Raw genomic sequence first — 16,025 nt, 5'->3', positions numbered from 1 at the left:
CAGCAATTTGTGGTGTTTTCTGTTTATTTCTGGGAATTTGTCAAAGAGCAAAGAGTCAAAGAGCAAAGACGCAGTGATCTGCTTGCTGACAAGTGCTCTGATTTATGTTTGTTTGACTTGATGACTTGTAAAAACTGTCACTCTTCGTCTTTTTTTTCTTCAAAGAATGACAGGGTTTTTGATGTGGCACAAATGCAGCAATCAGTCAAAATTGCGAGATCTCGATCACGAAATTGCAAACGCGATTCATCGTAAAATGTTGTGTTTTCTCACAGCCCCTGCTTCTGTTTTTTTTTGCTGAGAGGTCTGATTCGTGACATGCGGGGTGTCTGTTTCTGATGAGGCAGACATTTCACGACACCACAAGTCGGGGCGGGGGGGGGGTGGGGGGGGGAGGGGGGTGGAGGGGGATGAGCGGGGGAGGAGGCCGGAGCACGCCTTCTCTCTGCGGTTGAGCTTTCCCACACAGGAAGCTCCAAAATTAATTTCCTTTGGCCTCTAAAACCTCCCCCCCCCCTCCCCCTCCCGGGGCAACAAAAGCCCTTAAACTGAGCTGCGGGAGGGGGGGAGGGGGGGAAGACGACCTCCCCTCGCTCTCAAAAAGCCCTGCATGAGAAAACTCGCCCAGATGTTATTCCATTTGTCACCACTGAGCCGATATGATCATCTAGTGAGCTGGGACAGAGCGGGAAACGGCCAGCGACCGCGTAGCTCGCAAGCGGTCGGACCGTAAACCGGACGCCGCCATTTTGTCGGGTCACGCCGCTTCTCTGGTCATCGCTTCACCTGGCGTCGGCGGGGGAGCTCTCCGGGGAAACTGATTCGAATGCGGCTCCTCCTCGCGCTGTTTTCCACAATATCTCCTACTCCGCTGTAATCAAAGCAGTCTGGCTGGGACTCGCTCCGCAGTCTCGATAGCGGCCATCTTGTGCCATCTCCCGCTGTTTGTTTGTTTGGATCAGACAGGCAGATCCTCTCCTGCTTTCACCGGCTTTTGGATTTCACACTTGACTCTTTCAGCTCGTTGTTATTTCCACAAAAAGATCGATCTAAACTGCGACGGCGGCTCTGGGGCCGGATTCACCAATGTGTTCTTAAGATAGATCTTAAGAAATTACATAAGAGGGAAATTTAGGAAGTTCTTAAGAAGGCTCTTAAGTGCAATTCCGCAATATTTTCTTAGTAACAGTCTCATTTCTTACAAATTTCTTTAATTTTCCTACTTAAGAACTTCTCAAAATAGAACCTGAATTAATTCTGGTTAATAAACTTTAGGCTTACTGCCATTGAGGCTAGGAGACAAGGCTAGGAGGCTAGGAGATAAGGCTAGAAGGCTAGGCGACAAGGCTAGGAGGCAACCCAAAGTGCTTCCATCTACAAAACAATTGGGGAAAAACCTATTTAGAGCAACTAGAGCAAAGATTTAAACATTGGTTGCTGTTGGTAACTGTAAAATTTGCAGCTTATTTTCAATAAACATGAGACAGAGGCCTACCTGGCCCTACACCAAATAAAGCTTTACAATAAATGTTCATCTTAATGTTAGGTATAGGGGAACCTATGAAGACTTTTAACTATAACCTACTTGTCTAAAATGTGTTTAAATATATGATATTAGAGGCTTACCTTTTCACTGTAGTAGTTTTAAGACAGGTGAAGGGCCGTCGTAAAGTTAAGAAAAAAATCAAGAACAAATTTGACAACTTTCATTTCAAGAATACCATTTATTCGTAAGTTTTTTCTTAGGATGACAACTAAGAAGAAAGTTAAGAAAATATCTAAGAACTGTTTCTGAGAATAGCATTTTTTCCAATTTTTTTTCTTGAGACTAAAGTTAAGAAAAAAATGGCACTTGAGAAGATTTTTTTTTCTTAAGAGGGTTTTGTGAATCCGGCCCCTGAATACCAAGCTGACTCTGTATTTGTATGCTGCAGCGTCTTTGTTTATGCAGATCCATGCTTCACACGTTTGGAGGGAGTGACTGTTCAGCTCCATATACTATGAGCTTGAAATGATACGATTCTATCTGACTTTTATTTTTATTTTTAGTTATCAACATATTCATGATCTTTGAATGTTTTTCCTTTATGCTTGTGTGACGTTACTTAGAAAAAACACCTTTTTTTAAGGTTAAATATTTGAAAAGATACCAGATAATTCCATCTCACAATATATTTAAGAGACTATAAGAATATAAGCACAGTACAGTTTCCCTATTCCACTATCATCTCATAGTTAACATGCAGTCCAGACACAGTCGGTAATAAAAGCACTGGGACTGTGAGCTACACTCTGTGTTTTTGCCATTTTCTTTTAAACACGAAGGCCAATAAAGACCTATAATCAAAAGCTGACACTGTTTTCTCTCGCTTCATATTCTTTGCATATGAAATTCATATTAAACTGCAGTAAAGCACAAATCAGAGACTCGCTTTACCTCACTGCCCCCTCATTAATTATATATAACGAAGGCAGTAAATCAAACAGACTGTGGTCTAACTCGGTGCATTACAGTTAAAACTTCACCTAGGAAACCCACATTACACTGTAGAGGAGCCAAGAGCCAATAAGAGACTTACTTTACTCACCACCACAAAGTTATGCTATTGACTGGATATGATCAAGGCAGTAAATCAGACTGCGGTCAAACTAATTGTATTGCAATTCAAATTTTTACCTCAGTAGCATGGCTGCTTGAGCGCACCACAAATCAAGTCAAATTGATTCATTAAGTGCCTTTAACGAAACCGTTTCATTACAAAGTGCTTTACAGAGCCATAAAAGAAATTATTAAATAGTAAAACAAGGGCATGGGTTCAAATCCCAGACCTTTCATCTCGCCACACTAATCCACAGACATAATAATATTCAATCAGGCTGGACTAATTTAAAAAAAAAAAAAAAAAGGAAGGCCTAGGTGTGGGAGTGCAGTATGTGGCAACCCACACCGCCCATCATCACAGAACACACACACACACACACACACACACAAACGCAACACAAAAAGTAATTTTTAAAGAAACTTATTTTCCAGTTGAAATCCATGTATTACATAAATTCCGTTTTTAAAGGTTTTTATGACTTCGGTGGTCATGAAATTTACTCAACACATGAAGAACCGTCTACATTTTCCTTTCAAGCAAAGGCATCAAAAACGTCCCAACTGAAGTATACAGTGAATGTCATTTGGTAGACTTTGTGTTTTACAGTTCCATGAGTGCATACACCTCTAGCATGGGCGGTTTAAAGGTCATAAAAATCTGTCGTAATCTTAAAACTCCTCCATGGTGCACGACTCAAAGCTTTAATATTAAAACCCAAAGCGTTTCGACTGTAATAGCCTTTGTCAGGATTACAGGATTAGGCTTAGTCAGCAATATTTTAAAATCCTCGCGTCTGATTGGTCTGTGGGTCCTGAAGTGGCCATTTTAGATAGGAGGTTTTCACATGATGCAGCAGCCAAATGTTGACATTTTTTTTGCAAAACAAGAGGCACCTGAGCTGCTGAGCGTCCTGCCACCACCACCATGATGTATTCAAGATAATCAACTAATTAATGCATTCATTAGACCAGTGATTTTCAACCTTTTTCCTATCAAGGACCCCTAATTTAGTCCACATTAGAGCCACAGACCCCCATTTGATGAGTTTTTATCTCTTGGACCCAAATCTGAGAATATTTTTATTGATAGATATTATTTTGTCCAGAATTCCATGACTGTCTGTATTGTAGGTAGAGAGATAACAGAGAAACTATGATCAGAACAGTCGTTGTTATACATTCTCTAATTGTGTTAACTTCTTGTAAATGAAATAATGGTGAAGTTTAACAATTCATCCATTTGCTGGGGACCCCCTGGAACCCCCTCAAGGACCCCTGGTGGTCCCCGGACCCCACGTTGAGAACCACTGCATTAGACGGTGTTTCAATGTCAACATACCTGTCTTCACATAACATGTGGATGGTATTGATATGAGCTCCATATTTTAAAGCATTATAGTAGTTTCAAGAACATCTGTTTTTCCTCATTTATATGTAAATTTATGCAGCAAGGTGTCGAAATCTAATCTGATCATCTGCTCTATAGGAGGAACCTGTGGTGTCAGTGTGAAGTTTCTATATTGTTCTTGAGTTATTGTGTTTACAAGAATGTGTCTACTGGCAGACAGACAGACAGACAGACAGGCAGTTTCAAAATAAAAGCCCAAACAGGAAGTTTTGTCCTTACGTGTCCCTGGTCGTCCAGCTCGTTGTTGGTGAGTTTGAGCTTGTCGAAGCTGACCACCTGCCTCATCCAGGTGTCTCCTGAAGCCAGGGAGTCCGGGTGGATGTAGACCCGCGGAGGCACCGGGGAGTCCGCGTTTCCTGCCACCATCCACTTGGAGCTGTGGTACACGTACCTGCACAGACAGACAGCAGCAGTATGTTTTAGAAAAATCAAACCATTGAAAACATAGATTGTGTAACGCTTTATTTGGATCGCCCAGTGTTGATGCTCAGCTAACTAGGTGACAAAGAGTAGATGTTCAACAAAATGTCACTTATCTGTACACACACTGTAACCCTAAGATTAACCCTAACCCAGACACTGAATATCTATCTGTACACTACTTTTCTCACTATTATACCTGAAACCCTGCAGTCTTTTTAGTGACACATTATAGTCACTGGATAGTAAGTTGAGGATTGGATTATCCAAATCAAGTGAGACCAAAAGTTGTACAACTGTTACAAAAAACATGTTTTTGTCCCACTTCTTACTGCCCTTTTCCTCCTTCTCCAAGAAACACTGTTTGTAAAAATCTAGTTTTCCTCTCCTTTCAGCCCTGGTCTGGAAACTATAACTGGATGAAACACATTACTGTTTTTGTTTTAGAAAATACAAATCTGGCTTTACTGGTTAAAGGAATAGTTCACCCAAAAATGAAAATTCTGTCATCATCTCCTCCCCCTCATGCCAGTTGAAACACAGGTGAAGTTTGTCCATATAACACACAGGGAGGCTGCAGCACAACTCCATAGCAGCCTTCTCCAAAACAACTGAAGTCAGTGGGGACCAGTTCTTCAGAGTTCCAAAAAGACCTACAGTATATTTACACCATCATTTAGTGCAAATCTTAACTACAGCTGATTGATTTGCAACAAATAATGGTGTATAGGTCTTTCTATTCACAGTGTGATTGTTTGGCTGTTTTTGTTTTGGAACTCTAAAGAACAGGTCCCCATTGACTTCAGTTGTTTTGGAGAAGGCTGCTACCAAGTTGTGCTGCAGCCTCCCTGTGTGTTATATGGACTAACAAATTTCACCTGTGTTTCATTTGGCATGAGGGTGAGTAGACGATGACAGAATTTTCATTTTTGGGTGAACTATTCCTTTAACTTTAAAGAAATAACTGTCTTCCATACTAATGCAGGATAAATGCATGAAGGCGGATTTCACTGTACTGTGCATTCACCAATAAAACAAAAGCGTTTTAACTCCCTGTGAGAGCAGAACTAGGGAAGCGTACAGTTGACTTTATTTAACTGCTAACGCAAATTGGAAAATGGCAATGCAAAACCACAACAGCATTTTTTTTTTCATTTTCCACTTGCACATTGTTTATTTGGGTCAAGAGGAAAACTTGAATGCAGTAATCTGATTTGCATTTGAAGTCGGCAAGTTTTCTGACGGTTTTCTACCCTGGAAGGACACTGCAACCTCCAGATAGCACTCACTTTGGGTGCATTACTTTGGGGGATACATGGTGTAAGAGTTATTATAAAGCATACGGAGTGTCTCGGCTTATTGTTGCCGTCTTGCTGGATAACAAAATCAAAATACTGGGCCGCGTTGCCACAACACCAGCCTTTAAAACTCAGCTGTTGTTTCTTCATTGTGCTTGAAATTTCTAACAACAGCGACATAAAATATTCCATATGCAGTCCCACACTCGGCTGCATAGTTTCAATTAAGCTCAGCCATAATATTTGATGATGTTGTGTGTGAGTTTGGGTACAATAAAGGGCGTCCCACCCATTAAACAGCAGAGAGAGAGGGAGAGAGAGAGAGGAAGAAAGAAGGAAAAGGAAGGAAGGGAGAGAAAGAAAGAGTGAGAGAGAGAGAAACTAGGGAGATAAAGAAAGAGAGGCGAGAAATCAAAGGAGAGAAAAAGTAAGAGATAAAGAGAGGGGAAAAAACAAGTGAGATAATGTCAATGGAGAGAAGGAGAAAGAAGAGAGAATGAGAGAGGAAAGTCAAAGAAAGAGGCAGAAAGAGAGAGTGAGCGAGCGAGGTAGAGGGAGAGCGGGAGAGAGAGAGCCCGAGGCACAGCTGTTTGCCTTTAGTTCTGGCCATGTGCTCGGCTGAAAGTGCTTCAGCTGCAACGCCTCTGCCAAAGTCATCACTCAGCGGTGAAACATGGACAAAACTCTCATTTGGTCCTTTTTGTTATTGCCTCTGAAGGGCTGCACCACCCTGTCTCCCTCTGAGTCACACACACACACACACACACACACACACACACACACACATTCATATGTATAAATAGGCTACTATAGACTAGCACACAAATATGCTCAGCCTCTCTCTGCCACAAACACACACAGCACATCAGGCATGGACAAATGCGTGCTAGCTAGAAGTATAGAGGACTTTCTGGTGACACAACGCAGCCTCTGGCGGCCATGTTGGAGGTCCTCAGCTCTTGGGCAACAATAGCTTTGGACAGCTGATTGTGTTTCTAAATGCACAAATTGTCCGTCTCAACAGAATTGAATAAACCTGGTTAGTTTAGTTTCTATGCTGTTTTTGAGTGGGAACTGATTGTTTCCCCACATGCAAATCTGAGTGACTGTTTGCTAGCTTGTTAGCTAGCCAACCATAGTATCTGGCTAATCCTAAATAACTAAAGAATAAAAAACAAATTGTGATTGAAGTAGTCTAATTGTATACTTAATTCACTGATAGAGCTCTTGATACACGAAGTAAGAATATACAGCCCCCACACTTACAATGACGATAGGTTTCTTCTAGGCTATACATTTTCTTATTCCTCTCCTGTAGATTCAATTTCACGCCCATTTCAAGAAGGCACAAAATGTAGTTTTCCCAGCCACACTAGCTGAATGTGTACTTTTTTTCCTCTTTCAGTGTGAATTAATGCAGTTAACATCAACATGAACCTGCATCTGCATTGTCACTATCACAGTTTCTTGGAGGGGGTTCTGTGATTAACATGTTTATATTTATTATCAACAAGAGAAATACCATTTTGTTAAAACATCAAGACTTTTATTTTGAAGGCTAAGAAATTCTACCGGAAGTGAGTTTCCTTATTGTGGCTAGTTTCACGCAGCTTTACTTTTCAGAAGGAAAAAAAACATATAATTTCCTATGCAAACGATTGTTTTTCAACTTTCCATTGATATAGCTTGCTAACCACATATCATAGCATCAGTCCGCTTAGCTATGTTAAGTTGCTAACTAAGTAGCATAGAATCAGCGGTCTTTTGATAGCCAGTTAGCTTCTAGAGATCTCCTCTGCCACGAGTTTGAAATACCCGCCGAAAAGCTGTCGTGATGAGGAGGCATTTCTTCTACTGACTAGTCGGTGGGGTCGTGTCTTGTAGTGAGTCTGCAGGCTGCAGATAGACCTACTTGTTAACATCAGTGTGTTTGCTGGCTAGTTAGCTAGCTAACAGTTTGTTCAGGTTAACTGAGCTGACTCTTCTCAAGCTACAACTCTTCATGTTTTGGAGTAGAGACTAGGGCTAAAGACAAGACAGTTTACTGTGTCACAGTAACCTACATTTAGAAACAAATCCACCTTATCACACTATTCACTTTTACTGAGAACATTACTGAATGGATCTACAGCCACACTTGCCAACCTTGAGACCTCAAAAATAGGGAGGATTTCAAAACCGGGGGGGTGTGGGGGTCCTCCCCAAATTTGAGTTTCAGAGACTTTGTTTCCTGCATTCTGGTGACTTTTAAAGAATGAAAATAACGAAATAATAAGTACACTGCAACAGCATTTTTATGTTAAATGCTTATTTCATCACTGAAGGTGAAGGGGATGTTCTGTTTGGCCACTAACAGCCATCTTAGTCTCAGCATATACTACTGCATCAGGTCTCCCTTTACCAAGCAGGCCTACGGTGCTTTGCTGGCCCTGGTGCACTGTCATCTCCTTCTTATGTTTCTCAGCGTCTCGATGGTGATTCAGGTCGGTGTGACCCCCATGCTCGACGGAAAAATCCGAACCGGCAGATTTTACAAAACGCACGCCCCTTTCCTTTAAAACTTTCCGTAAGAAACGGGAATTCTTCTTTCCAGGACGTCTGAAATTTACACGACCATTTCTTTCTCTTTGAACTCTCCATTCTCTTTGAACTCTCCATTCCATTCCATGGAAATGATACATTTGGTGTAGCTGTATTGTTGTCCGGGGGGAAACAGTAGAATTTTAGAGTCGTAGGGCTTATACACGCTGTACAGTGCAAGAAACAGGTTGTGATAACGGAAAGGAAAAAAAGGTGTGAAAATTTGTCATAAATCAGAAGAAATACGGGAGAATTGTGGCCCCCGGGAGGAAACCGGGAGAGGGCGATGAAAATCGGGAGTCTCCCGAGAAAATCGGGAGGGTTGGCAAGTATGTCTACAGCCACACCACAACAAGCTTACTCCAGTATCTTTCTTTTTCTAGCCTGGTTGTTTTATATTAGCCTTTGTTTGTGCAAAGCCAGTTCTCCACTGGACCTCAACGATGGTGTCAGACTGGTGGTTGCTGGGAGATTTGTGAGTCTGCAAAACTGGGAAAGCGAGTTTGTGTTTAGCGTTTTTTTTCTGTTGCCACGTCTACTATAATTTGTGTTGTTGTGGATTATCACCTTTAAGTGATAATCCGCAAGATTGTCTCGTTTTTTTTTTTTTTTATTTTGTCTCCAGCTTTGGTGCTAAATGGAGCTATAGGTCAAATCGCTGTTGTGTTAAATGAATCGGCGATAGATAGAACGAAACAGACTTTTATTTATTTTATTAAAAGATTAAATATGAGGCAGTTACAGGCTACTGACGGACAGACTTGGATTATGAGTCTTTACTTCGACATTAAACCATATTATTATTGCAATAGCAGCAGTGAAAAAAGACAAATTTTAACTCCCTCTCCTCCTTTTTTGCCGTATACTACCAAGCACACACCTCCACACACACATCTGACTTTTGACCTAGACACACACACTCACACACACACACACACACGCACACATGCAAAAGGTGCCAGGCGTTTGTGTAATTTCCTGTTTGGAGTGCTGTTTAGGGTTACGCTCGGCGTAGCAGGGAAAGTGTTAAGGAACCGGGAAACTTTAGCCCCAAACAGGACTGGAAATCTGATTAGTCCCCCCTTTCATCTTCCATAAATCTACCATCTGGCACCGGCACAATCAATAAAGATCGGACTTTATGTGACACCCTTGCTGGACAGATGGAGGGGGAGCCAACACCACACTTCACACACACATTTTAAACACTCGTGTACGCATTCTTGCACGCTCACACACACACACACACGCTGACAAAAACACACAGCCACGTCTTTTCTCATTTCTCTATCTCTCTATCTCTTTCTCTCTGTCTCTCAAACACACACACACACACACACACTTTCTCTTCCACTCAAACAAAACCCACTGGCACAAACACACACATGTAACGCAACACACATTAACACGCACGCATGCGGATAGACACACACTGAGCCGCACACAAAAACAGGTTGTGTGTGCGTGTGTGTGTGTGTGTGTGTGTGTGTGTTCTCAGCTCATCACACATATACTCTTTCATGGAAAGACATACAGGCAGGCATGCACATAAAAAGACACACACACACACACACACACGCATACACACACTTGCCAAACCCAGGCTGTATATTGGGTTACCGTACTGACAGAGTAAATATTGCTATTGAATTACCATACAGGGTTGACTGGTGTGTGTTCCGAGTTTGTAAGAGAAGACCAATGGCTTTGTGTGTATGTGTGTGTGTGTGTTCTTGTATTTCTATACTTATGAGGACCAAATGTCCTCACAAGGATAGAAAGGTGAGGAGAATTCCAAGAAAATCCTAATCCAAAGTGACGACACTTTACCGTTTTTTTCAGTTTTACCGGGCTAGTTTTGGATTTGGGCTTTAGTTTAGGCAGAATTAGGATGAAGTTTAGATTAGGTTAAAGTTAGTTTGGGGTTAGGACTTGGATTTAGGGTGAAGATTAGGAATAGGTTAGGTTAAGGTAAGGGTCCAAGTTAGTTTAGGGTTAGGTTTTGGGTTGAGGGTTATGATTAAAATTGCGATTAGGTTTAGGTTAGGTTAAAGTTTTAGGATGTGGGTTTAGGATTAAGATTAGAATTACGACTAGATTTAGGTTAAGCATTAGGGAATGAATATAATCAATGACTGTCCTCACAAGTATAGCAGTACAAACATGTGTGTGTGCTTTTGTGTGATTCTGTGTGTTAAAACGTGTTTTTGATTGTGTACGGATACCTGTGTGTGTGTGTGTCCCTGTGTGTGTGTGTGTGTGCTGTGACACTCAGGATCAGGGATGAGTTCCTGTGTGTTGGAGCAGCCAGACAGCGGCGCTCTCCGCTCTCCCCCCCCCCCCCCCCCCCCCCTCCATCCAGCGGGGGCCCTAGCGAGCGTCCACATAAAAGAGCGGTAATATATGGAGATTTAATGAGCGCGGTACCAATGAGACGTTCCTAAAGAAGGGGCAGGGAGCCTAAGTAAAGCGAGTAAATTCCAATAAAGACCGTATTTCCAGACCCCCCCCCCCCCCCCCCCCCCCCCCCCGACTCCCGAGGGCCGTGAGACAGACCAGTGACAGCTCCCGGCTCGGTTTGCAAAGCCCTGCGGTAAATTCCCCGGCCAGGAAGAAAATCCTATTTAATTTTACAAGATCTTTTGGGCCTCTAAAATCCTCCGTGATATTTTCGGTGGTGCTGGTGGCGCGGGGAGAGGAGAGAGCGGGGGAGAGAGCAGGGAGAGAGCGGCTCGGTCTTCGGTGGAAAACTTATTGAACTTTAAACATTAATAAACAGCTGTATAAAACATCACCGCCGTCTCTTCTTTAACCGTCCTGTGTTTCTATTATATACGGATTTGTGTCCGCTTTTCGTGAATAAATTTGACTTGACTCGAGACAAGGGGGACGAACCTTTTCCAATCCCGTCCCAGATGACAGACTTTTTGTTTTTTACCGCAAGAAAAACGGGGGGACATATCTGTGGCACGCACTGCCTTTAATCAGATATTATTCCTGACAGAGCAACACATGAAAACAAAACCGACCGGCTGTAAACATGTTGGGTTTGATTTTGCTTCAAAGTGCAGCCAGTCGCTGCCAAAGAAGCCGTTAAAACACTGATGCACTGTTCAGTACTGAAAACACAACTGGACTCGTTTACATAATTTTCCTATGGGACCTGCTGTTCCATCACTTTTTATGAGCTGAACTAGGGCAGGGCAATATATCAATATTATATCGATATCGTGATATGAGACTAGATATCGTCTTAGATTTTGGATATGGTAATATCGTGATATGGCATAAGTGTCTTTTCCTGGTTTTAAAGGCTGCATTACAGTAAAGTGATGTCATTTTCTGAACTTACCAGACTGTTCTAGCTGTTCTATTATTTGCCTTTACCCACTTAGTCATTATATCCACATTACTGATGAATATTTATCAAAAATCTCATTGTGTAAATATTTTGTGAAAGCACCGATAGTCATCCCTACAATATTGTCGCAATATCGATATCGAGGTATTTGGTCAAAAATATTGTGATATTTGATTTTGTCCATATCGCCCAGCCCTACTTACAACTGAACATTTAGCACACTTTGTAGAAAATACCGAGATATATATCGTGTATTCAGCCTAAAAACACCGAGATATGATTTTTGGTCCATATCGCCCAGCCCTAAGCTGAATTAGTTCCATGATATTTCAGTGATGTTTACATTAGATTTTAGACCGATATCTTGGATCCGCCGATATCGGCCTTTTAGTAATTATCAGATATCGGTCGGTCATGTCTTCCACTGCTGATATGAAGAAGGTTCCTCCATGACCACAGCTAGAGAAAAACTGTATAAAAAAATAAATACAAATAAAAAATAAATACAAATAAAAAAAAGGAATTTTTATTGTCGTTGCACATTTTGTTTAGTCGTTTAATTGTTCAATAATGTTGACAAGAATAAAATCCTGGCAGTAACACTAAAAAATTTTTGGCATGAAAACGGTCAAATTTAAAGATACTGAATTGTCAGCTTCAATGCAGAAATATCAGCATCAGCTTTCAAAAACCCATATCGGTCGAAGACTAATTTACATACAGTGAGGCAGGTCCCTTGGTTATTTGTGCGTTGCCACATTATCAGATCACACAGAAACAACCTGATGAAACAACCAGCATCAGCACCTGGGAAACATAAAACTTCCCCAACACAGCTGTCGAAGGAGAAGCAGGTCAGCTCTCCATCTCTTTTCCATTTCTATCATAATACGTTTAAAAAAAAAAACGATATCGAGTCATAAAAGTAACCCTAGACGCATAAAACTACCACACGCAACCTGCAGAGAGGCAACTGCGGCATTATAGGATTTTCTTTCCATCTCCTCCTCTTTTTTTCCCCCCATTTCCATCATTATACCTGAATATTGAGAGTTATCCTATTTGCGGGACAGACTGCGGCTATAAGTTATCCTCTAGGCCAGGGGGATGATGAATACATTTCAATCTCCTCTCTCTGGCTTATGGAGTAATGCTGCATGCCAGACTATCAGTCTTATTGCATATCCAGAGGAGAGCCGACACATAAGCCTTTCCCACTGTGCGGACTTTGGTTTCACTTCAAAACTATGGGAGAAACTGCTTTTAGGACAGGTACATTTCCATTAGCAGTTAAGAGAAATTTCAGAAAATGAAAACGAGGTTGGAATATGTTTTTGCTCGGTCCAAAGGCGGTTACGTCTCTGACATGAGGCACGAGAAATGAGCAAAATCCAACTAGGTCAAAAATATTTATGCTCAGTCCAACATCTGAGAATCAGTCCAGGAAAACACCGATTTCTGTCCAGCAGCGGAGGAGGAGGAGGAGGAGGAGGAGGAGGAGGAGGAGGAGGACGAGTGTGTGTGTGTGTGTGTGTTCACTCATGTGTGTGCAGATACGACTGCCCATGTGCATATTGTGTGCATGCTATGTATGCAGCTGTGCATGGGTTCGACCGATATGGGTTTTTGAAGGCCGATACTGATATTTTTAGACCGAAGTTGCAGATTTGTTGGTGATATGCAAAGATTTTTATGCCAAAAAAATTGACAAGTATTCCATGTTTCCCACAGAACTGTATTCTTGTCAGGGTGTAAAAGCCTCTGAAACAGCATTTAAAGACCATCGTGGGACACTAAAAATCGAAAAAATCTGAAAATAAAACCTCCATCATATCGGTAGCAAGCGACACTGACTGGCCAATATCTGATATCGGCCTGATATATCTGTAAACCGATGTATCAGTCTAACCGCAGTATCCAGCCCACCTGTGTGTGTGTGTGTGTGTGTGTGTGTGTGATGAACGCACCTGTATCTCTTGTTGTCCACAGGCACGATGTCCATGGCGATGTAATACTGCTGGTGAGGGTCCAGGCCAACGATCTTTACCCTCATGGCAGGAAACATCCGCCTGGAGAGGAACAACACAGAGAGATACTGATATATCTGATACTGTAATACTAATGTACCTCAGCCTTATTATACAGGAACAACTTGGGGCAAAAATACACCTGAAAAATAATAAAACAGTGACTGCAGGTGCAAAAAATGCCACTGAGAAATAGAGTGTGTCAGTTGTGCCCATATTCAATATCTTTAAATTTGACCATTTTTATGCAAAAAAACATATTATTATTTTCTTCTTATCGGGGTGGAAAAGCCTCTGAAACAGCATTTAGATCATCGTGGGAGACTAAAACTCTCCACTGAAACCAGACTGATGAAATTATTTCAGATTGGGTTAGCAGCTCTTTAAGACAGGCTGACCCAACACACACACACACACACACACACACACACACCTCTTCAAATAGGGTAAACTGGGATGCAGTAAGCCTTAATTAAACTACAAAAAGACATATGACCCACGTTACGTATTGTCACATTTGTGTATTGCGATATATTGAATTTCAATCATCCCAAGCCTATGGAAAGGTTGCATAGGCTTACAGGCTTTTTTATATCAGTCACATCAGTTATATTCTCACCTATTGCGCTCACAAAACTGTAACCATCTCAGTAAATAGAAAGATACAGATTATATGAATTAATTTAAAAAGGAGACAGTGAGAATCACAATTAACAAAAATACCAAAATATGAATATCTTTCTTGCCTAAGGAGCAACATTTATATATATTTTTTTTTAGCAGGACGTCCCAACTTTGCTTCCCTGGCGTTTAAAGAGAGAAAACAGGAGAAATGTTGATTTTCCAGCCTGGCATCCCGTTCGCTCAGTTTGAACAAACTGCCCACTGACCGTGAATCTCAACACAGTCCCACTGAACAAGCCCATCACACCACAGGGTGAATGGCAGGGGTGTGTGTGTGTGTGTGTGTGTGTGTGTGTGTGTGTGTGTTGGGGGTGCAGTCTGGCCAGTCAGGTCACTCTAGGCCTCATCTTCAGCATCAACATTAAATTTAAAGTTATTGCATTTTCAAAAAGCCATCCTTTTTTTTTTTTTAATTCCAGGCAGTTTCAGACTAACTCCAGGAAAAGCATCACAGCTGGACTCGGTCCTGATTGGCTCCCTCACTAAATGAATGACTGAAATCCGTCCAATCGGGGTCCGGTTTGCAGCATTTGAACTGGAAAGCCTCGACTCAGGTTTACCTCATTTGAATTAGAGGAGCTGCTGCTGTCGGCCAATCAGAGGCCAGAATTGTGACGACTTAGTTTTATAGTTCTTCAAATTCATTCAATAAATACTCTTTTGACAAAGCTACATTTATTTTTTAAAACACCATGAAGAACATTAGTCTTATCCAGAGCCTTTAACACATCTGTACCCCCCCCCCCAAAAAAATAAATAAAAATAAAAATAAATTATGCTAATATGCTCCTGTCAAAAAAACACAAACAAAATAAAAAACTTCTCCCTCTCTCCTCAGCTCTTATTTCTATTCCTAGCACTTCTCCATCATTTTAGGGTGAAAGGAAATATTTTGTTCCACATTAACCGCCCACTCTGACCTCTGACCTTTGCCCTCTTTAGTGCTGTTGCTCATAATATTGCTGATCTAGTACTTTAGGGTTATTCTGCTGTTGCATTGTCATTTCAGCCTAATGCCTAAAAATCTAAAACGGGAAAATGGAAATATTATTCATATATCTAGCCTAAATAGAGTAAACGGGATTTATTGCTGCACACTAATCCGATGCAAACCCCAAGAAAATTAGTCTGAAATAGAAAAAAAAAGGCGCCTATTATTAAATAATGGTGTGTATACGGAGAGGGAGACATTTTAACTTAATTCCTCGTTTTGCACTTCAAACGCTGCATTTTTTTCCCCTTTTCATTTAAAGGTCGTAAATCCCGGCCCGCGTAATGAGAAAAGAGGGCTGTTTTCTTACTTCCCTTCCCTCTGAATTTATAGGCTTATTATGAGCGAGGCATGAAATACGCGCGGCGACGGTCGTGTCAGCCCGACTCTGCTGCAGCGGACACTGATTGTTGCTCTATTTATGAGGCGATTACCAATTTAAAGCCAATTCATAAAAAAAAAAAAGGTCTATAACGAAACCGGGTAGAGAGGGGAGGCCAATATTCCAGTTTCTATTCATCTGAATTCAGACCAGAGAGGAGGAGATGAAAAATAGCTCCGGTCTGCATCTTTCTAATGGCATTTCAATCCAAAACAACATCAAATAAGAAAAGAAAATACTTGTTTCAAAAGCTTTTCCGAACAGAACGAAAC

General features: G+C 41.4%; 1 protein-coding gene across 1 annotated transcript in view; it reads right to left on the bottom strand.

Annotated features, from left to right (window-relative positions):
- Positions 1 to 16,025, bottom strand: part of tbx15 (T-box transcription factor 15) — a 45,460-nt gene that overhangs the window by 19,043 nt on the left and 10,392 nt on the right. The window contains exons 3-4 of the mRNA XM_071536169.1: positions 13,637 to 13,738; positions 4,230 to 4,401 (exon numbers count right to left, since the gene is read on the bottom strand). Coding sequence (XP_071392270.1) covers positions 4,230 to 4,401; positions 13,637 to 13,738 — 274 coding nt within the window. The remainder of the gene's footprint in view (positions 1 to 4,229; positions 4,402 to 13,636; positions 13,739 to 16,025) is intronic.

This window comes from Centroberyx affinis, unplaced genomic scaffold (assembly GCF_046629955.1).
Source record: "Centroberyx affinis isolate AG114_WGS23_722 - 3 ecotype Tasmania unplaced genomic scaffold, CSIRO-AGI_Caff_v1 ptg002837l_1, whole genome shotgun sequence".
Taxonomy (NCBI): Eukaryota; Metazoa; Chordata; class Actinopteri; order Beryciformes; family Berycidae; genus Centroberyx; species Centroberyx affinis.
Note: the sequence above shows the minus strand (reverse complement) of the source record. Positions and strands in the feature narration are given on the sequence as shown.